We start from the raw sequence: 21468 nt of genomic DNA on the forward strand, positions 1-21468 counted from the left end.
CATGATTTGGTAATGAAGCCGTGGATTAATCGAGCACCTTGCTCTGAGAAACTCAGTGTTTTCACAGACCAGGTCTTTTCTTCTCCCCAAACCCCAGTATGGTAAAATCCAAAGTTTATTTTCTGTGTTTCAGATGAAGGAACAAAGGCACAGAAAGGTTGTTATTTCTCCTCAGACTGGTCCCAGAGGTCTTTTACAGGCTTTTTTTGTTTTTTGAGGCAGCATGGCTTAGTGGAAAGAGCATGGACTTGAGAGTCAGAAGGTGTTGGTTCTAATCCTGGCACTGCCACTTATCAGCTGTGGGACTTATGTGCCTCAGTTACCTCATCTGTAAAATGGGGATTAGGACTGTGAGTCCCACATGGGACAACCTGATTACCTTGTATCTTACCCCAGTGCTTAGAATAGTACTTGGCACATAGTGTTTAACAAATACCATTATTATTATTATCATGATTATTTTATTCCTTAATTGGAAAATCTAAACCTCCAAACTACAGCTCTGCCAGAAACTAAGCTGGTTTAGTGACAGGGGTAGGTGAAGACTTTGGCTTTTTCCCCTTCCTTAAATCAAGGGCCAGGTCTCAGATGACCAGGTGGTGACATTCCAACCTGGAGACCGCTCCCACAATGGGAGGTGTATTTAACCCCTCAGACCCTACCCCCATGCCCCCATTCCACAACCCCAGGAGCGAGCCTGGGCCTGGGGAATGCCCAGTCATGAGCCACAGAGAGGCCACTGGGGATGCGGGAGAAAGGATCCAGGAACTAGCGCCTGAGGCGTGAGTCCTGCTGGGTCCAGAGAGCCCAAACTGATTTCAGGCTCCTTCCCTCCCCCCTTGTTCCTGGGTGGGGTCTGACCTTACGAGCTCCAAAAAGTGTCCCAGTCCGGACTCAACTGGTCCCAGTGGGTTCTCTGGTTTGAAGCCAGCCCATTCCTCTGACATTCAGGTGGAACTACCCACAGTGGACTCAGAATCCCAGACTTGGTGAATGGGTCTCTCATGCTTGCAGAGAGCAACTTTCTGGGAGCTGGGGCGAGTGCCCGATGAATTAAAGACAAGAGGTTGTAACCGAAAAGGGAAACTTGGAATCTGACCCTCTCTCCCCATGACCTCCCTGGCACTAGAAGGGATTCAGATTAGAAGGCAGCTACAGCTTGACCGTGTTTGCAGGTCTCTGAGAGCAGGTTCTCCTCCTCTCCCCTTTTCCTCCCAAACTGATGTCCAGAAGACTGAAGTGGTTTCTCATCCTAAATTTCTGCTGAGCTCCAGCATCCTTAGAGGTCAGTCAATCCCCTGCACTTCTGTGGCCATAGGAGAAGTAACCATATTTGAAGCCTCTCAACCTTGCCTCGGACAGAAATTCTCTGCTCCATCATTTCCTAATTATTCACCGGGGTATTTTTTTATGATATTTGTTAAGCACTTACTATTGTTCCAGGCACTGTTCTAAGCATGGGGCTAGATACAAGCTAATCAGGTTGCAAGCCCTTCATGAGACTTGGACTGTGTCCAGTCTTAATCCTTATTTTTGAGATAAGGTAACAGGCACCGAGATGTGAAATGACTTACCCAAGGTCACACAGCAGACAAGTGGCAAAACTGGGATTAAAACCAGGTCCTTCTACTCCCAAATCCATGCTCTATACATTAGGCTAGGCTACCGCATCGTTATTAAGCACTTACTGGGTGGCAAGAACTGTCCTAAGTGTCAGAGCAGATCACACACAGTCCCTGTTATATATGGGGACTCACAGTCCAAGCGGGAGTGAGGATGGTTATGTACTCCTGGATTGACAGGCAAAGAGAGAGAAGTGACTCGTTTAAGATCACTAGGCAGACAGGTGACAGAGCTGGGATCAGAACCCAGCCCTCTGCTCCTGGGTTCCCAGAGCCATTAGCTTTGAAATCAGCTCTCCCAGGATTGTGTAAGTGGCTGAACAGACAGCGCCCAGCAGGCCAACAGAGGTGATTCAGAGTCCTCAGGCCATTAAAACCAACCTCCAATAGACAGCTGCCACCGCCCTACTCCTTCAGCCAGGTATTTGTCCTTCCCAGTCACGTCCATCACCCTGGCCTTCTTGGCTATCCATCGTCCTTTCGTCCGTCTGTTTCCCTCCCTCCCGCCCCCCCGCACTGCTATCGGGATGTGGTGATTCCGCTAGGTGTGGGCAGTCCGTGCTCTTCCCAGGGATGGGGCCGGACCGGGGCCCGGGTGTCATTGCCAGCAGCATTCTTGGCGGGATGAAGGTTGCATTAGTGAACAGTAATTGAAATGCAAAATAACATTGTGATCGAGCGGGCAGGCTGTTTATTTATCAGATCAATAGTCAAAATGCCCCATCTGGAGAAGTCAGCGTGATAATAAGTGACAGTCTTCCAAGGGCAAGCGGGAGGAGGAGCACACCAGGGACATGCTGCTGCTTGGGGAGGAGGAGGCGGGGGAGTGAGGGGAGAGCCCCTCATTTCTGTTGCCCTTTCCCTGCCAGGGGCCCACCCCCTCATCATCTGCCACAGAAGCCCCTCAGCCTCTGCCGGAGGGTGCGCCCACCCCACCTGTGCCTCAGAGGCCACTTCCGCCTTTCAGAGGTCAACGGTGAGTCACCATGCTTAGCTGGGGCCAGGAGCAAGTCAACTGGGGCGATGGCTGGCAACTCCCCAGCTCTTAGGTGGATTCCTCTCAAGTTCATTTTAAGGCTACTCCGGCCCTGTGCCAGCAGCCTCCACCCTGTGAGTTCGAGCCTTTCTGGAGGAAGGAACAGCTTCTTCTTCCCTCCCTCTCGTCCTCGCAGGCTCTCTGCTCCTCAGGCAGCTACAATTCCAGTCTGCCCCAGGCAGGTGACTGTCCAGATCGAATACTGAGTTGCTCTCTCTGTCTCAGTTGGCCTTTAGGGTGAAGATCGAGGTAGGGTGGGTCGCTGAGGAGAGGAAGTGGTGTGTGTGTAGGGGGTCTGTCTTGGCCTTCTGGGGACTAAGGTCACAAAGGGGAAACAAGGGATGAGTGGGTTGTGGGGCAAGGGGAGAGGGCTGCTGTGGTAAACAGACAGAAACCCAAATGTGGTGGGGGTGAGAGGTGTGAAGGCACCCACCCCTCCCCCCGAACATTCCACCACAACATAGCTTTGGTCTGTTTACTACAGCAGTCCAGAAATACTCCCTTTCACCTCCATCATCAACATATCCTAACCCTGTTTGTTTTATGGTATTTGTTAAGCATTTACTAAGTGTCAAATGCTGTTCTAAGTGTTGGAGTGGGTACAAGTTAATTAGGTTGGACACAGTCCCTGTCCCATATGGGGCTCACAGTCTAAATAGGAGGGAGAACTGGTATATAATACCCATTTTACAGTTGAGGAAACAGGCACAGAGAAGTGACGTGGCTTACCAAAGGTCACAAAGCAAGCAACTGGCAAAACTGGGATTAGAACCTACCTCCCCTGGCTCCCAGGTCCGTGTCCTTTCTTCCAGGCAATGCTGCTACTTACACGCTTGTGAGGCACACAGAGATAGCATGGTTCTGTAGAAAACTTTGGACTGTGCTGAGTTTGTAGGGGTCCAGCCTGTCTTGGACAGGTCACAACTTGGTGCTGAAAAGCAAAAGTAGATGAGAGAGAGGAGATAGCTCTGGGCCTGCCAGTCCAGTAGGACAGTCTGGAAGATTTGCCAGGCACAGGTGACTTTACACTAATCTGAAACATCAGGGGCAGGAAGAAGGGATTGGCTCCAGTCCCCTCAGCGATCACGGCCCTCTCCTCAGGGGCCCTGAATGATCGCACCCTCTGTCTCTCCTCAGGCTGTTGAACAGGATGTCCGCAGAAGACCGCCACCTCACTTCCAGCTGCGGCTCCTTTATCAAGACCGAGCCGTCCAGCCCCTCCTCCGGCATCGATGCCATCAGCCACCACAGCCCCAGCGGCTCCTCTGACGCCAGTGGGGGCTACGGCCTGGCCATGGGTGCCCACCCAAACGGCCTGGACTCTCCTCCTCTGTTTGCGGGCGTCGGCCCCTGTCGCAAGCGCTATGACGACTGTGCTGGCGCCATCACAGATGACTCGCCCACCAAGTGCGAGTACATGCTCAATGCCATTCCCAAGAGGCTGTGCCTGGTGTGTGGGGACATCGCCTCCGGGTACCACTATGGAGTGGCATCTTGCGAGGCCTGCAAAGCCTTTTTCAAGAGGACAATTCAAGGTACTGTGGTTTGAGAGAATGAGAGTGAGTGTGCATGCGTGTAGGTTTAGTGTGTAAACGGGCAAGTTGTGGGGTTGTTGGGGGAGTGGGGTGAAGAAGGCCCACACTCACAACTTACCAGGGTCCAGTTCCAGGCAGGGCCTGATGTTCATGCCTTAATTCCCCCTCTCAAGTGGCATCTGAGTTCCCCAGCTCAGGCTGAAAGCCAGAAGAGAGGTGAACCTTCTCTGGAGGCCCCCAACCACTTCCTCTCCTCAGTGGTCCACCCTGCCACTGTACCACTTTCCTGGCTGACCTTCCAGCCACCTGTCTCTCCCCACTGGAACCCATACCTCAGTGTGCTGCCCAGACCACTTTTTTACAGAAACATTCGGGCCATGTTTCCCCACTCAAGAACCTCCTGTAGTTGCTCATCTACCTCAGCATCAAACTCCTCACTATTGGCTTTAAAGCACTCAATCATCTTGCCCCCTCCTAGCTCACCTCGCTACTACAACCCAGCCTGTATACTTTGCTTCTCTAATGCTAACCTTCTCACCCTACCTCAATCTCATCTATCTTGCTGCTCACCTCTTGCTCACGACCTGCCTCTGGCCTGGAACACACTCTCCCTTCATATCTGATAGATAATCACTATCTCCACCTTCAAAGCCTTTCTGAAGGCACATCTCCTCCAAGAGACCTTCCCTGACTGAGCCTTCTTTTCCTTTTTTTCAACTCCCTTCTACATCACCCTGACTTGCTCCCTTTATTCATCCCTTTATTCCCTCTGCCAAGCCCACAGCACTTATGTACACATCAAACTTATTTATATTATCTGTTCCCCCCTCTCGATTTTAACCTTGTTGTGGGCAGGGAATGTGTCTGTTTTATTGGACTCTCCCAACCAGCGTGGCTCCGTGGAAAGAGCATGGGCTTTGGAGTCAGGGCTCATGAGTTCGAATCCCAGCTCTGCCACTTGTTGGCTGTGTGACTGTGGGCAAGTCACTTAACTTCTCTGTGCCTCAGTTCCCTCATCTGTAAAATGGGGATTAAGACTGTGAGCCCCACGTGGGACAACCTGATTCCCCTATGTCTACCCCAGCGCTTAGAACAGTGCTTGGCACATAGTAAGCGCTTAACAAATACCAAAATTATTAGTACAGTGCTCTACACACAGTAAGCACTCAGTAAATATGATTGGCTGACTGACAGCCAAGGGAGCAACAGGAGATTTGACTGAGGATGGATAGCTCAGCGAAACCTGGCTTTAGCAGATTCTGGATGGCATTCTGGGTTCTTGGAGGGGGAGAGCAGATAAAGACTTTGCCTAGAGTCACTGCCAAGTCCCAAACTGCCAGAGTCTTGCTTGAATCAGGGCAATCAGGCAACAGGGCGGGGAAGGGGTTGATGATGATGAAGTGATACACTGAGCAGTCAAACATTTCTCTCCCAAAGGCTCCACATTAGTGCCTCCAAGATAAAGGAGACACCCAATTGAAAGGAGCAATCGGTATCACACTCTCCTGCCCTTCTCCCTTGCCTGGGGCCCAGGGGACTGAGAGCCAAGGCTGAGGAAAGGGAATGTGTGAAGGAGGAGAGAGGGTCTCAAAGCTCCTGTCCCATCTCAGCAGTGGAAGAGATTTGTTCCAGGATCACGTGCTCACTCTCACAAAACTAATACCTTCCCAACCCTACAGTCACTCCCCTGATCCCTTTCAAGTGGTCGTTTATACAGTTGCCTTTATACCTTCTAAATCCTTAGAGGCAGGGCCTTATAGGGAAATGAAAACAAGCAGTTTTGCAGTTCTGAAGTGATAGGGTATGATTATTGTCAATCTCACCCCAAAATATGTCCAAAAGGCATCCAGGCAGTATATATCCTCTAAATTTCATGTCTCATATTGCAGTAGTTGATGGTTGGCTTAGTATCAAGTTCAGGTTAATCACATGAAATTTTGGCTGAGCATATGAAAAATGCACCCAACTAAAAGCAGACTTTTAAAGCTTCAAACACATTACATTGCCAATGAATATGCATCACATAGATCTGTCTTGGTCACCCTGACTATAGGGGAAGGAGTGTCTATCCCTCCCTATCAGGAGATGCACGGGGCCAGGAATTGCTAGATAATAGTGACCTTTCACCCATCTCCCCCGCCCACCCTTCATTGACCAGCTTTTCCCCCTTCATGTCAGACCCCCTTCCTTCCCCGTTGCTTGAATTGAAATGAACATTGGGCAAACACCTCTCTGTGCCTTCACAGTATGTTATTTAAATGCTTCAGCCTAATTTCAAAACCTTTGGAGAATTACAATTTCTCACATGTAATGCAGAGCAGAGATTGATCAAAGCATAGGAGTTACAGTATTTCACCCTTTTCAAGTGGCATTGAGTGTTGGTGACTGTTTTCCATAAAGACCTGTTTTCCCCAAATTTCCCTACTGAAGCTACTCCTGCCGAGTAAGGGGACCCTATGGGATGGCAAAAGGTCAATATTGTAATGGCCCTCTGAGGTTTGGGGGGAAAAAATGCCAGAAGGATCTTTGATAGTTTCAGAGAGAACAGCAGACACATTGAGAAAGAAGGTGAAAATGAACAAGACAAAAAGACAAACTGAGTTAGATGGACTGACAGCAGAATAAACAGTCCTCAGATCCTGGTATAGTCTATGCCAGAGGTCAGCAAATGAAAAAGCTGATTTCATATTTCGTTACAGAGTCTCTCTCCATCTACCAACTTTCTGAAGCATCGAGGACTAGTGGCTAGGCCTGGGAGCCATAAAACCTTGTTTCTAATCCCAGCTCCAACATTTACCTGCTGTATGACCTTGGGCAAGTCACTTAATGTCACTGTATGACTCTCTTGTTATGGTCAACTCCACTGCCAACCTCCCTGTCTTTTGAGCCAGCCCAGACCTCACCATTATCCTTGACTCCTCTCTTTCAGTTTCCATGTTAGTCTGTACCAGTTCTGCTCGGTTCTTCCACCACATCATGTCCAGAATCCACCCCTTCCTCTCCAATCTAGAAAGGCAGCATGGCCTAGTGAAAAGAGCCCGGCATGTGAGTAAGAGAACCTGGGTTCTAATCCTGGCTCTGTCACTCATCTTTTGTGGGACCTTGGGCAAATCACTTCACTTCTCTGTGCCTCAGTTTCTTCATCTGCAAAATGGAGACTCAATACCTGATCTCTTTCTTACTTAGACTGTGAGCCTTATATGGGGTTTGATTATCAGGTATCTCCCCCAGCTCTTAGTACAGTGCTTGGTACATAGTAAGCACTTAAATATCACTATTATTGTTGTTATTATTTGTGAAAATATAATTAGCAGACAATGTCCAAGACCTAAAAGCCACTCTAGAATGGTAAGCAAGTGCCCCAGTAGGTGTGAATCACAGCTTCTTAAGGATGCTGCGTCTCTGGGAATTCATCCAGGCTCTGGAGGTCAGAGCTATGGGATTCAGATGCATTTATTAGGCATCACCATGGCAGAAATTACACTTGGAGTCTCTGAAATTGTTCATTGGTAAAGCCATATCTTTCATTCCCTCTATATTCTAAATTGCATTTTGATATCTCAAAGGTACATGCTCTTTGTAGCACTGTATTGACTGGGCACTGAAACCACAGTGAAAGGATGAGTGGTACTCTTGAGTTTGAAGGGAGGAGTGGAAGTATGTAATGCGCTATCACAAGAAGTTGAATGGGATGAAGGTATCGGTTGGTAGAGAGGGCAGTTTGGCTAAGCCTAAGAACTGGAGGTCTGCGACGTGTCCTTATTAACTGGAAAACTTAGAGATTTTAGATGGCACATCCTTAACCATTAGGCTGGATATCCAAGATATCCAAGCAAATCTTCCCCCAGGGATAGAATACAGAGCTGAGTGGACCTCCAGAGCAGGTCTGAACCTTCTCAGCTCGGCCTGCTACTTCAGCAGCTAGATAATCCCATGCCACCTGTGGGGACGGATGGACGGGGACATACACACACACACACACCCCACCCACCCACACCCCTTCCTGGGTTGACTTCTATTTCCAATGGGATTCAGCAGACTACCCAGTCAGATTCCCCAGGATCCTCCGTGAGGTTTGGCTGTTTAAAAATGGCAGAAAATGTGGATTCTCAGAAAAGACACATCTGACCACCCAACCCACAGGCCTGGGAGCAGCCAGCAGTGCAGATAAGTTGGTATTTGTTAAGTTGGTATTTGTTAAGCGCTTACTATGTGCCGAGCACTGTTCTAAGCGCTGGGGTAGACATAGGGGAATCAGGTTGTCCCACGTGGGGCTCACAGTCTTCATCCCCATTTTACAGATGAGGGAACTGAGGCACAGAGAAGTTAAGTGACTTGCCCACAGTCACACAACCGACAAGTGGCAGAGCTGGGATTCGAACTCATGAGCCCTGACTCCAAAGCCCATGCTCTTTCCACTGAGCCACGCTGCAGATCCTCCTAGTTGCCACACAGCTCACGACCATCAGCAGTAGTTACTGAATGCTGACACTGGGGAATACCTTCTGTGCTGTACACTCTGGCCAGAATGCCTACAACATCACATGACAGTTGGGCCCATGATGACACTTGTTGACATCACAGACCAGACACTCCAGCATTCCTGCCCACAGCCTGTATCAGCCAAACAGGGAAGAACCATCTCCAGAAAAGGGTTCATCATCCCCCATACCCCATAAAGTGGTGCTTAATAATAATAACGATAATAATAATTGCGGCCTTTGTTAAGCACTATGTGCCAGGCATGGTTCTAAGCACTGGTGTGGATAAAGGCGAATCGGGTTAGACGGTTAGTCTCCTTCCCACGTGGGCTCACAGTCTTAGTCCCCATTTTACAGCTGAGGTAATGAGGGACAGAGAAGTGAAGTGTCTTGTCCAAGGTCACACAGCAGACAAGTGGTGGAGTTGGATTAGAATCTAAGTCCTTCTGATTCCCAAGCTCATGCTCTTATCCACTAGGCCACGCTGCTTCTCAGTGAAGCAAGTTGAATTGAAAGTTCACAGTTCAGTGAGGTTACAGGGTGAAGCACAGTAAGAGAGGCTGATAGCTGAATACAGAGCTGGGCCTTCCCCCCATTCAGACCCAAAGTGTCCTCTACCTTCTTGAGACACCCCACAGCTCTGGCCCCAAGCACCCCAGTGGCAGGAGGTGAGGGGGAGTGAGTAAGCGAGCATGCACCATCATCCGTTTCACCCCAAAAGCCAGGCTCAGGGTGACCGTGGGGAGAGGAAGCAATTAGGTGGGAGGGTGGGGAGGGGCAGCCAAGGGGCTAGACTGGCACGACTGCCTGTGCTGGGGAGATGGTCAGGCTGAGCTGCCCTGTCCACCTGCTGGCATTGCCTTTGGTCCTCCTCCCCAGCAGAGTTCCTAGCAGGGGCCTACCTTACCCAGTCTGTTACTGAACCTGTCTCTCCCAGCCCTTGTCCAGAACTTGCTTTCTGCTCTCCTGCTGATGATCAAAACCTGGGAGGGGACGAGGGATGGGATCCACAGTACCTCCCAGCTCAGCAGTTCCATTCTCTGCCAGTTACTGTGGTTTCTGCCACCATCGCAAAGCTATTTTTCTAGCTGGATGGCTGTAACTGGACTTCTCCTTATACCCGAACTCAACTCCTAACTCCCTTCTGGCCCTGGATGCATGGTGAATTATCTATTTCATTTGCATTATATATATTATATATGTAGCAGCAGCATGGCCTGGTGGAAAGAGCACTGGTCTAGAAGTAAGAGGACCTAGCTTCTAATCTCAGCTCTGCCAGTCGTCTGCTGTGTGACTCTGGACTAATCAACTTCTCTGTGCCTCAGTTCTCTCATTTGTAAAATGGGGGTTCAATACCTGTACGCCTTCCTACTTAGACTGTGACCCCCATGTGGACCTGGTTATCTTGTATTTACTACAGCACTTAGTATAGTGCTTGGCACATAGTAAATCGCTTTACAAATACCACAAATACATCTATTATCTATTGCATTTTTTGCAATTGAGCTGACCTCTGCTGTCTCAAATTCAGCCTCACCTGCTATAATTTTACTTTTCCTCTGCCCAGCAGCACTATTTCTCTTCCCCAGTCGACCCCCGTGCTCATTGCCGGACCAACTCTTCCAGAACCCAGTGCCCCCGGCGACCTTACCAACTACTTTGCTCAGAAAAGTCAAAGAAATCAGGTGTGAACTCCCCAAAATCTCCCCATCTCCCTTTTGGTCTCCATCACTCTTTCCTTCTCAGTTATCTTCCCCCTGCTCTTGAAACATGCTCACTCCACCACTTCCAACTCCATCCCTTCTTAATTTCTATAGTCACACACATCTACTCTTCCTGACTGCCATCTTCAGCCACTCTCTCATGGCTCCTTCTGATTCAGACTCATCCACGTCACCCATATCCTTAAAAAAAAAAAAAAAGACATCTTTCCTTTTCCCCAGGGCACCAGCCACTGCCCCATCTCCATCCCTTCGTCACCACTGACTCTCTACAGTTCAGCTTCTGCCCCTTCTGCACCACTGAAACTGCTTTTTCCGAGGTCACTGGCACCTCAAACTCAACATGTCCTGAACCAGACTCCTCCTCCACCTGACTTTCCTGTCATGGTCTACTCCCCCACCACTCTCCCCCTCATTCAAGCCTCACCTCACCATTATCCTTGACTCTTTAGCTTCCAACTTCTAACTTGGTTCTTCCTCCAAATAATCTCTATAATCCACCCCTTTCTCTCCATCTAAAGCAGCAGCATGGCTTAGTGGAAAGAGCCCAAATTCTAACTCTGCCTCTTACCTCTTACCTGTACTTTGGGCAAGTTACAACTTCTCTGTACCTCAATTCTCTCATCTCTAAATGGGAATTCAATTCTTAGACTATGAACTTAGACTACGGGCCCCATGCCTACCTCCATGCTTAGTACCGTGCTTGTCACATAGTAATTATTATGATGATTAATATCCAGACTGCCACCCCAATGGTCCAGGCACTTATCACATCCTGCATTAATAACTATCAGCTTCCTCTCAGACCACCCTGCCTCCCACCTCTCTCCTTTTCCCTGTCCCATCCCTACTTCAATTTTATAGCATCGTATTCCTAAAACATTTCACTGTGTCTCCCCACTTCTCAGCCACCTTTGATTTTTAACCGGTCTCCTCTGTATCAAGCAAAAACTCCTGACCATCTACTTTTAGATACTTAATAGGGTCCCTTCCCCACTTATCTTTGCTCCTCCCTGTTCCATCCTAGTTCTCATGCTTCCTTCTTCTTACGTCGGCTTATTCACTCCACCTGATTCTCATCTCTCTGCCCCAACTCTTGCTCCCCACCCTGCTGTATGAAACACCCTCCCTATCTTCGAGAATGTGTAAAATGAACAGCGTGGCTCAGTGGAAAGAGCCCGGGCTTGGGAGTCAGAGGTCATGGGTTCGATTGCCGGCTCTGCCACTTGGCAGCTGTGTGACTGTGGGCCAAGTCACTTAACTTCTCTGGGCCTCAGTTCCCTCATCTGTAAAATGGGGATTAAGACTGAGAGCCCCACGTGGGACAACCTCATTCCCCTGTGTCTACCCCAGCGCTTAGAAGAGTGCTCTGCACATAGTAAGCACTTAACAAATACCAACATTATTATTCAAATTGCATCTCCTCCAGGAAGCCTTCCCTGAAGACTCTCTTCCCCACACCCTATTTCCCCCCCAGCCACCCCTTCTGGACTCAGACCTCACTTAAGCACTTGGGAATTCACATCCCCACCACTGCGCTTGTGACAGTGTATTGATAATAATAACTATTAAGGTATTTGTTAAGCGGTTACTATGTACCAATCACGGTTTTAAGTGCTGGGGTAGATACAAGGTTATCAGGTTGGATGCAGTTCCTGTCCCACATGGGGCTTACAGTCTCAATCCCCATTTTACAGATGAGATAACTGAGGCACAGAGAAGTGAGGTGACTTGCCCAAGGTGACACAGCAGACAAGTGGCAAAGCTGGGATTGGAATCCACGACCTCTGACTCCCAAGCCCATGCTCTTCCCATTAGGCCATGCTGTTTATCCTCTATTGCTTCCTCCTCCCAGTGATTTGTTTTAGCGTTTGCCTCCCCAACTAGTTTGTAAACTCTTTGAGGTGCAGGAATCATTTTTCTGACTCTGTTGTGGTCTTCCAAGCGCTGGAAACAGTACTCAGTAAATGTTGATTGATTGATGTGTACCGATTTTGTGGAAGGCTCTGTAATAAGCCCCGAAGAAAGGTGCAGCAGTATTGATTCAGATGGGTTCCTGGACCCAAATGAGCTTCAATCTAAAACGGGTCAGAGGAGGAGAGAAAGCAACACACATCCCTTGGATGCTTTCCTTTTCGGCTTGGGCTCAGACACGTGCAGGCAAGAGCCCTGAACCAGCCTTCCCCCTCATCTGCACAGATGCCGCATAGATTCTGGGTGTCTCTCTGCACCCTCCTCCTGCTCTCCACACCCCCCGGGGTGGGCAGGAATTGGCCCCGTGACTGCTCTCTACAGAAAGACCATTGGAATTCCGATGAGTTAATCTCATCACTTTATCGCAGGTCACTTACCGAAATTACAAGGCAAAGCCACTGACCCAGCTCTCCTGGCAGCTGGCCGCCGGGCCCATAAAACAAATTGGAAGAGAGAAAAATAAATAAATAAAATTAAGCTAAGGTGGGGGGGGGAAGGATGAACTCTGCTGAAGTTGATTTCCCAGGTTGGAATTACACCTTCTCCCAGGAGGCCCTGTCCTTTGGCACTGGGAGCTGGTTGTGCCCTTATCCGTCATCCTTCCCATCTTTACAGGCCTGAGGATTTTCAGCCAGAAGCCCCTGATAGCACACCAGCTAGGGTTTAACTGGGGCCCAGAGCAGTTGCTTTCCTCAGGGAGAATGAGGGCAGGTGTACCATGACTGTGAGAAGGTCAAGTCAACGCCCTCCTTTCTGCCCACCACTGGAGGCCTTTCAGAGCCTGATAGGTTGAGGTTGGTCAAGCTGGGTCACCTTAGCCCGGGCTGACAGAGGGGCTGGAAACCAAGTGGAGGAGGCCTCACCTGGAAGGGTGGGGTCCTGGGCTGTCCGGGATTTGTTCACAGATCCTGTGACTCAGACGCAGAAGGGAAGCAGCATGGCCTTGTGGGAAGAACGCGAGGTTGGGAGTCAGAGGACCTGGGTTTTAATCCCAGCTCCACCACTTGTCTGCTGTATGACCTTGGGCAATTCACTTAACTTCTCTGTGCCTCAGCTCCCTCACCTGTAAAATGGGGATGAACACTGTGAGTCCTATGTGGGACAGAGATTTGACCTGATTACCTTGTATCTACTCCAGTGCTTAGAAAAGTGCTTGGCACATAATAGATGCTTAACAAATTTTATATTATTCTAATCCTGGCTTTGCCACTTTGCTGTGTGGCCTTGGGCAAGTCACTTCACTTCTTCAGTTACCTCATCTATAAAATGGGGATTAAATCCTACTCCCTTCCCTGCATGGGACAGGTGCTGTGTCCAATCTGATTACCTTCTTCATTCAGTCAGGCAGTCGTATTTATTGAGCACTTACTGTGTGTAGAGCACTGTACTAAGCACATGGGAGAGTGCCATTCAACAGTAAACAGACACATTCCCTGCTTATCTACTCCAGCACTCAGTACAGTGCCTGGCATATAGTAAGTGCTTAACAAGTACCATTAAAACCCCCCTGCAAACCAGGACTCAGCTTCCCAGTGTAGGCCAAGGAGGGCCACACTCACCCATATTTGAGTGGGCAGAGAGCCTTGGCAGCAGGGACACTGCTGCAGTTTATAATGGCTGATGGTGAGTGCCTACCAAGGGCAGAAAGAGCTGGTCCCTTGAGATCTCTCAGCCTCAAGTCACAGAAACGAATGTGCTCAGTTAAACATCAGTTGACTTGGCCCCACCAGCACGTGAGTTTTCGCTTCACGTTTCAGCTAGGATGCCACAGCAGGATTGGGGGCTCCTCCTCTAATGCCACGTATTTGTCCGGACCTCAGGCTGCGGGCCTGGGATTCAGAAGGTCATGGGTTCTAATCCCGGCTCCACCTAATGTCTGCTGTGTGACCTTGGGCAAGTCATTTCACTTCTTTGGGCCTCAGTTCCCTCATCTGTAAAATGGGGATCCAGACTGTGAGCCCCACGTGGGGCAGGGACTGCGTCCAACCCGATTTGCCTGTATCCACCCCAGCACTTAGCATAGGGCCTGACACATAGTAAAGCACTTAACAAATACCACAGTTAATACTATTATTATTATATTGGAAGAAATGGTTGTGCATTTGAGCACAGGGTCAGGCACTGGGCGAGATATGGGCCAAGCATTACTATTTGAGTTTTCCTTACACAAGGGTGTCTAGACAGCAACCCCGATGTTCTAGGAGAACTGGGCATATTGGTAAAAGTTCAAAACACTCCCCTAGTCCAGGGCGCTAGTTGAACCAGTCCAGCTTCATCATCACTAGAGATTGGGCCTGGGAAGAGGGGTGGGGCTAGGCAAGAGCAGCGGATATATTTTTTGACTCTTGTATGATCCCGGCAGTGATGAGCCCCTATCAATCAATCGGTGGTATTCACTGAGCCCTTACTGCATAGAGAGAGAGTAATAATAATGATAATTGTGGTATTTTGATAAGCACTTACTGAGAGCCAGGCACTGAACTAAGCACTGGGGTAGATACAAGGTAATCAGGGTGGACAAAGTCCCTGTCCCACAAGGGCTCACAATCTTAATCTACATTTTACAGATGAGGGAACTGAGGAACAGAGGAAGTGAAATGACTTGCTCAAGGTCATACAGCAGACAAGTGGCAGAGCCAGGATTAGAACCCAGGCCCTTCTGACACCCAGGCCTGTATTCTATCCACTAGGCCATGCTGCTCTGTACACTAGACTACAACATATTGGTTAGATACGATCCTTGCCCTCTAGGAATTTACAGTTCCCTCGATACAGACCTGAAGGAAGGGATTTGTAAAGGCTTTTTCTACCTTCAGACCCATCTCTGTGGGGTATCACCACTGTTTTCCGCCAGGATCTTTCCCTATCCAGAACAGCCAGGTGACCAAAGTTTCAGGGTCCTGTCTATACTCAAATTCTTCAGCTGAGTGGCCAGCCCAATGCTTTTAGTGAAGGCCACTTGCCTGGGGACTTGTCAGGAAAGTGGCCTGGGTGTCAGAGAAAGGAGTGAAGGAAGCATGGGGGGGGGCAGTAAGGGGGAGAAAAGTGAGGAAAGCTCTAGAACTTCCCCTTGGAGCTCCTACACCACCAACTGCAAACTCCCCATCCCTTTTCCACTCCACCCAACTCCACAGCCAGGAACTAAGGAGTTTCTGACAGGAATTATTGGGAGTTGAGATCTTCCAGCTGGCCACCGTCATAATCCCCCATCTTGGAGAACTGCCTTGGAGCTGGATCCTCCAAACCACAGACTCAATCAGATCCCCCCTCACATTCCAGGAAGCCTGGCAGCTGGGCAAGGGAATTTTGATGGACCCTGGGAATCCAAAGCCACCTGCTTAAGACTTGGGAGCATCCAACATAAGGGGAAAGGAGGAATGTAGACTCAGAAGGAATGGCAGCCAGAATGGTGGCAAAGGAACAGTAGGCCCCAAGGAAGAGCATCCGCAATGAAGAGGAGGAGAAAATGCCAGGGGGGCAAAGTGGTTATTCTGCCTTCACCCCAAAGAGCCAACTGTGCGATATGACCATGGCAGGGGTGCCTGAATTACCATCAGGATAGGCAAAACAGCTCACTATCCTGATATTTGCATTCCAGAGACTTTATCACAGTCTCACTTCTCCTTTCCACAAAATTCTGAGAGTGGCTACTCCCACATGGGGAAAAAGCTTTGAGCCCTTCAGTACAAAGGATTTGGTCGAACCGCAGGGTTTTTTACTGGCTAGGGTAGGTGGCATTGTGGTGGGCAGACCTACCCCTCGCCCCCACTGAAAACTGGCTGCTACTCTGGGGAATGGCATCTGCTTTGGAGTGGTGGGATCTGGCAGTCTTCAATTAACTAGTGTGGGGGATGCAAACCTTTGACTCAGATGAGGAGGGACCCCAAACTTGGGTGTCTGGGGTCACATGGTCAGCTGTCATGTTCCTCCCCAGAGTACAGAGTACAGAGCCGGTCACTGGGGGGAAGGAGCTATGGGCAGGGAGAGGATCCAGTCCCAGGAGGATGCTAGGACTTACTGCTACCTAGTTAGAGGTTAGAGTCAAATCACCATGAAGACAGGTCACAGACATTCCGCTTCTCTTCCATGCCCTTAAACGCTCAATCTAGTGCTCGGTCCAAGGCAGACTTGTAGTCAATATCCTTGGAGAATTGATAGATTTTCCCTTCCCTTCCTAAACAGCCGGAGACCCACGGCTGGAGAGCTTGGTGGGGGAGGCGCCAGGTCCCAGGAGAACCCTTTGGTGTGACTCTGCGTCTCTGATTTCAGGGAACATTGAATATAGCTGCCCAGCTACGAACGAGTGCGAGATCACAAAACGGAGACGCAAGTCCTGCCAGGCATGCCGCTTCATGAAATGTCTCAAAGTGGGGATGCTGAAGGAAGGTAAGAGGCTGGGGCTCCCAGGCTCCTCATCCAAGCAAACAGCCCCGCGGAAACCTGTGACACTCTGGAATTCCAAATTGGAAGCTCACGACACCCCCGTTTCCCCTACCGAGGCCACCAGTTCCACTGGGTCCCTCCCCACCCACGGAGCCAAACTGATCCAAGCAGTTATACCTCACCTCGACTACTGCATCAGCCTGCCTCCTTACTGACCTCCCTGCCTCCGTTGTCTTCCCTCTCCCTTTTACTCTGCTGCACAGATCATTTTTCTTTAAAACTAGTCAATCCTTCAATCACTGGTATTTGAATGATCATTATGTGCAGAGCACTGTAGTAAGCATTTGGTCCATATCTCCCCCTCCTCCAAAACCTCCAGGAGTTACCCTCCCAACTCTGCATCAAACAGAAACGGCTTACCATCAGCTTTAAGGCACTAAACCAGCTCACCTGTCCTAACTTTCCTCGCAGATCTCCTACGCAGGCCGCACACTTCACTCTTCTAATACCAAGCTACTCTCTGAATCTCGATCTCATCTATGCCACTGCCAACCCTTTGTCCCTGGCCTCACTCTGGCCTGGAACTCCCTCCATCTTTGTATTCAACAGACCAACACACTCCCCACCTTCAAAATCCTCCTAAGATCACATTTCCTCTAAGGGATCTTCCCTAAGCCCTTATTTCCCCTACCCACTCTTCTCTGTGTCACCCACTCAGATCTATACTCCTTAAACCCTTGATATTCTCCCCACTCCCACAGCATTTATGTACCTATGATATAAAGACAGTCTGCCTTTATCCCTTTCAGTAATTTATTTTATTGTCTTAGAGACAGTGTCGCTCAGTGGAAAGAGCATGAGCTTGGGAGTCAGAGATCATGGGTTCTAATTCCAGCTCTGCCAAATTTCAACTGTGTGATGTTGGGCAAGTCATTTAACTTCTCTGTGCCTCAGCTACCTCTTCTTTGAAATGGGGATTAAGATTGTGAGCCCCATGTGGGACACCCTGATTACCTTGTATCCCCCCCAGTGATTAGAACTGCGCTTGGCACATAAGACCTTAGTAAATACCATTATTATTATTATTATTTCCTAGGGATCGTGTCTACCAACTCTGTTTTACTACACTCTTCCAACTGCTTGGTACGGTGCTTTGCATAGAGTAAAATACCGCAATTATTAGATACTCAATCAGCTAGCTCTCTCTTTCTTACCATACCTCATTGATTTCCTACTCTGAACCAATCTGCATTCTTGGCTGCTCTAATGTCAACTTACTAAATGTATCTCAGTCTCTTCTATCCCACTGCTGACCCCTTGCCCACGTTCCCCCTCAGGCCTGGAACTCCCTCCTCTTCATATCCAACAGTCCACCACTCTCCCCATCTTCAAAAGCCTTCCAAAAATCCCAACTCCTTCAAGAGGTTCATTCACTCAATTGTTTTTGAGTGCTTACTTTGTGCAGAGCACTCTACTAAGCGTTTGGGAGAGTACAAGGAGAAACCGCATGGCATAGTGGATAGAGCACAGGCCTAGGAGTCAGAAGGTCATGGGTTCTAGTCCTGGCTCTATCACCTGCCTGCTGTGTGATCTCAGGCAAGTCACTTCGTTTCTTTTTGCCTCTGTTCCCTCATCTGTAAAATGGAGATTGAGATTGTGAGCCCCACATGGGACAGGGATGGTGTCCAACCCGATTTGCTTGTATCCACCCCAATGCTTGGTACAATGCCTGGTGCATAGTAAGCACTTAACAAATACCATTGAGAAGCAGAATGACCTAGTGGCAAGAGCACAGGCTTAGGAGTCAGAGGATGTGGGTTCTAATCCCATGTCTGCCACTTGTCTTCTGTGTGACCTTGGGCAAGTCACTTCACTTCTCCATGCCTCAGTTACCTCACTCATAAAATGGGGATTAAGACTGTGAGCTCCACCTGGGACACGCTGATTACCTTGTGACTACTCCAGTGCTTAGAACAGTGCTTGGCACATAGTAAGTGCTTAAAAAATACTATTATTACTATTATTATTATTACTACAATATAACAATAAACAGACACGCTCCCTGCCCACAAAAAGCTTAATGTCTAGAGTGGGGAGGGAGACATTAATATAAATCAGTCACAGCTATGTAAAAAGTGCTGTGAGGCCTGGAGGGGGGATGAATAAAGGGAGATAGTCAGGGTGACAGAGAGGAGAGTGGGAGAAAAGGAAAGGGAGGCTTAGTCAGGGAAGGCCTTCTCAGACAAAGCCTTCATTTCCTCTTCCTGCCCTCCCATTTATGTTGCCTATGCACTTGGCTGTGTACCTCTTAAGCACTTTGACACTCACTCCTTTCCCATCTCTATAGCACTTATGTTTATACACTTATAGTCTACTATTTCCCTATCTACCATTTATTTTAATGTGCAGCTCCCCCGTTAGACTGTGAATTCCTTGTGGGCAAGGATTGTGTCTACCAATTTATTATTATTATTATTGATAATAATCATATTTATTGAGCACTTATTGTGTGCAAAGGGCTGTACTAAGTGCTTGGGAGAGTATAGTACAACATCAGACACATTACCTGCCCACAGTGAGCTCACAGTCTAGAGGGGGAGACTGACAATATCAATAATTAAACAAATAAATTACAGATATATACATATGTGCTGTGGGGAAGGGAGGGAGGATGAAGGGAGCAAGTATGAGCAGCGCAGAAGGGAATAGGAGAAGAGGAGGGCTAAGTTAGGGAAGGCTTCACTGGAGGAGATGTCCCTTCAATAGGGCTTTGAAGTGGGGGAGAGCAATTATCTGTCTGATAATTAGTACAATGTCCTGCACACAGTAAATGCTTAACTGAGAGACTGACAGTCAGACTCCAGTGCTAGAAAATATTCCTTTGCCCAACTTCCCTTTTAGCACAAAAGTTCACTGTGAACTGAGGAAATATATTTTAGCTGTACTTCTTAGAAAGTTTGTATGGTACATTGCATCAGACTGGGCTCAAATACCGTTACTGCTACTATGTAGTTTCTAAGGCTAAGGTTCTCCATAGAGGGTTGGTGAGGGGTTAGAGTTTCCCTTCAAGCCTGCCAGGTCCGAAAGCTCTCTCGCTTTCTGATGGAGGAGGCTGACATTGCAGCAGAAGTCACGGAGGGAGTGGGACCCAGAGAACAGTGGGCCCAAGGAAGGGACTGACTTGTTCCCATAATCCCCACAGTCTGGACTCCCATCCAGGCAGGTGTGGGTGGTCATATTTTTTCTCTACTACCAGGACTTCTGATAACTCAGTACCACTTGGGGTTGTCACTTCTGGTAGGAACAATCATGTGTCCCTTCATCAGGGTGTGTAAAGATGCCCTCATGCACCAAAGTTCCCTGTCCTGGGAAGGGCCCAACCCAACTAGCCCCAGCCAGCGGAATGAACGCAGGATCCCAGGGGGATACTCCCCAGGGCACAACACCCTCAACCCTAGGTCCTTACTCTTTCCACTAGGTTCCCCTCTAGACTGCAAGCTCGTTGTGCGAAGGGAGTGTGTCTGTTAATTGTTATATTGTACTCTCCCAAGTATTTAGTTCAGTGCTCTCTCTGCACACAGTAAGCACTCAATAAATAAACGAGGCCACACTGGGCAATAAGCAAGCAATACAGAGGGTGAAGCTGAAATTTAATCTGATCAGATCAATAGAACAGAACAGCCCATAGCTGCCTCTTGCTTCCATCACCCAGCACGTACCCCAAAAGAGTCCTGGAAAATTCCTCCCCCAACCCCTCCACACCATTCACACTAGGGACTCCCAGTTCTACTAGCCACCTGGATTTCCTTCTGCAAACTCCATCCCCTCTCACACAGAGGGGGCCAAAGCATAAGCAGTGTGGTCTAATGGATAGAGCATGGGCCTGCTATAATCCTGGCTCCTCCTCCTATTGGCTGTGTGACTTTGGGAAACTTCTCTGTGCTCACTTAACGTCTCTGTGCCTCAGTGACCTTATCTGTAAAATGGGGATTAATACCGTGAGCCCCAGGTGGGGTATGGACCATGTCCATCCTGTTTGGCTTGTATCTACCCCACCACTTAGTACAGTGCCTGGCACATAGTAAGTGCTTAACAAATGTCATTTTAAAAGATTAATAACTAAAAGAAAAATTTGTGCTGGGTGGGAAGGATGGCCAGTGAAATTCCAAAAAGGAGGTGTCGTGACCCTGGTCATCATGTTTCTGAAACATTAGGATAAGAATAATAATTGTGGTATTTGTTAAGCATTTACTTTGTGCCAGGCACTGTATTAAGCACTGGGGTAGATACAAGATAAGTGGATTGTGCACAGTCCCTGTCCCACGTGGTGCTCACAGTCTTAATCCCTACTTTAAAGATGAGGAAACTGAGGCATGGGAAAATGAAGTTACTTGTCCCACAGTAGACAAGTGTCAGAGCCAGGATTAGATCCCAGGTCCTCTGACTTCTAGGCCCGTGCTCTTTCCACTAGACGACACTGTTTCTGTCTGCATGGGGCCTGGGTTGAGATGTGAAGAAGAACCAGCTATACCAACAAGATATTTTCTAGCAGTCCCCCAAGTCTCCTCGGTGGCTTCGGGGTTTTTCGTTTCAAGGCCTCTCTACTAAAGGAAAGATTGTCTCCACACAAATTGCTTTCCTCGCTACGTTCTCCTTGTCCCTCTTTTCCCTTCCCCACACCCGCCGACCCCCCACACCCACCCTTTTACCCATGTG

The 21468-nt window shown here is 48.8% G+C and overlaps 1 protein-coding gene and 1 long non-coding RNA gene across 5 annotated transcripts in view; one reads left to right on the forward strand and one right to left on the reverse strand.

Annotated features, from left to right (window-relative positions):
• The window catches only part of ESRRB (estrogen related receptor beta), a 216207-nt gene that overhangs the window by 165474 nt on the left and 29265 nt on the right, over positions 1-21468 (forward strand). For 2 of the 3 annotated variants that reach the window (XM_029071453.2, XM_029071452.2), the window contains 2 exons: positions 3796-4193; positions 16639-16755. In XM_029071453.2, coding sequence (XP_028927286.1) covers positions 3809-4193; positions 16639-16755 — 502 coding nt within the window. In that variant the 5' untranslated portion in view covers positions 3796-3808. Of the gene's footprint in view, positions 1-3795; positions 4194-10263; positions 10360-16638; positions 16756-21468 lie in introns of those variants that run through there. The other variant, XM_029071456.2, reaches the window with a different exon arrangement.
• LOC114814134 lies at positions 2294-3797 on the reverse strand. Of its 2 annotated transcripts, none has more exons than XR_003761876.2 (2): positions 3435-3797; positions 2294-2920 (listed from the first exon to the last, which is right to left on the reverse strand). It is a non-coding gene; the product is annotated as an uncharacterized LOC114814134 (long non-coding RNA). The 2 variants fall into 2 exon arrangements; XR_003761881.2 differs by having other exon boundaries at positions 2294-2973.

Source organism: Ornithorhynchus anatinus, chromosome 1, assembly GCF_004115215.2.
Source record: "Ornithorhynchus anatinus isolate Pmale09 chromosome 1, mOrnAna1.pri.v4, whole genome shotgun sequence".
NCBI classification, from domain to species: domain Eukaryota; kingdom Metazoa; phylum Chordata; class Mammalia; order Monotremata; family Ornithorhynchidae; genus Ornithorhynchus; species Ornithorhynchus anatinus.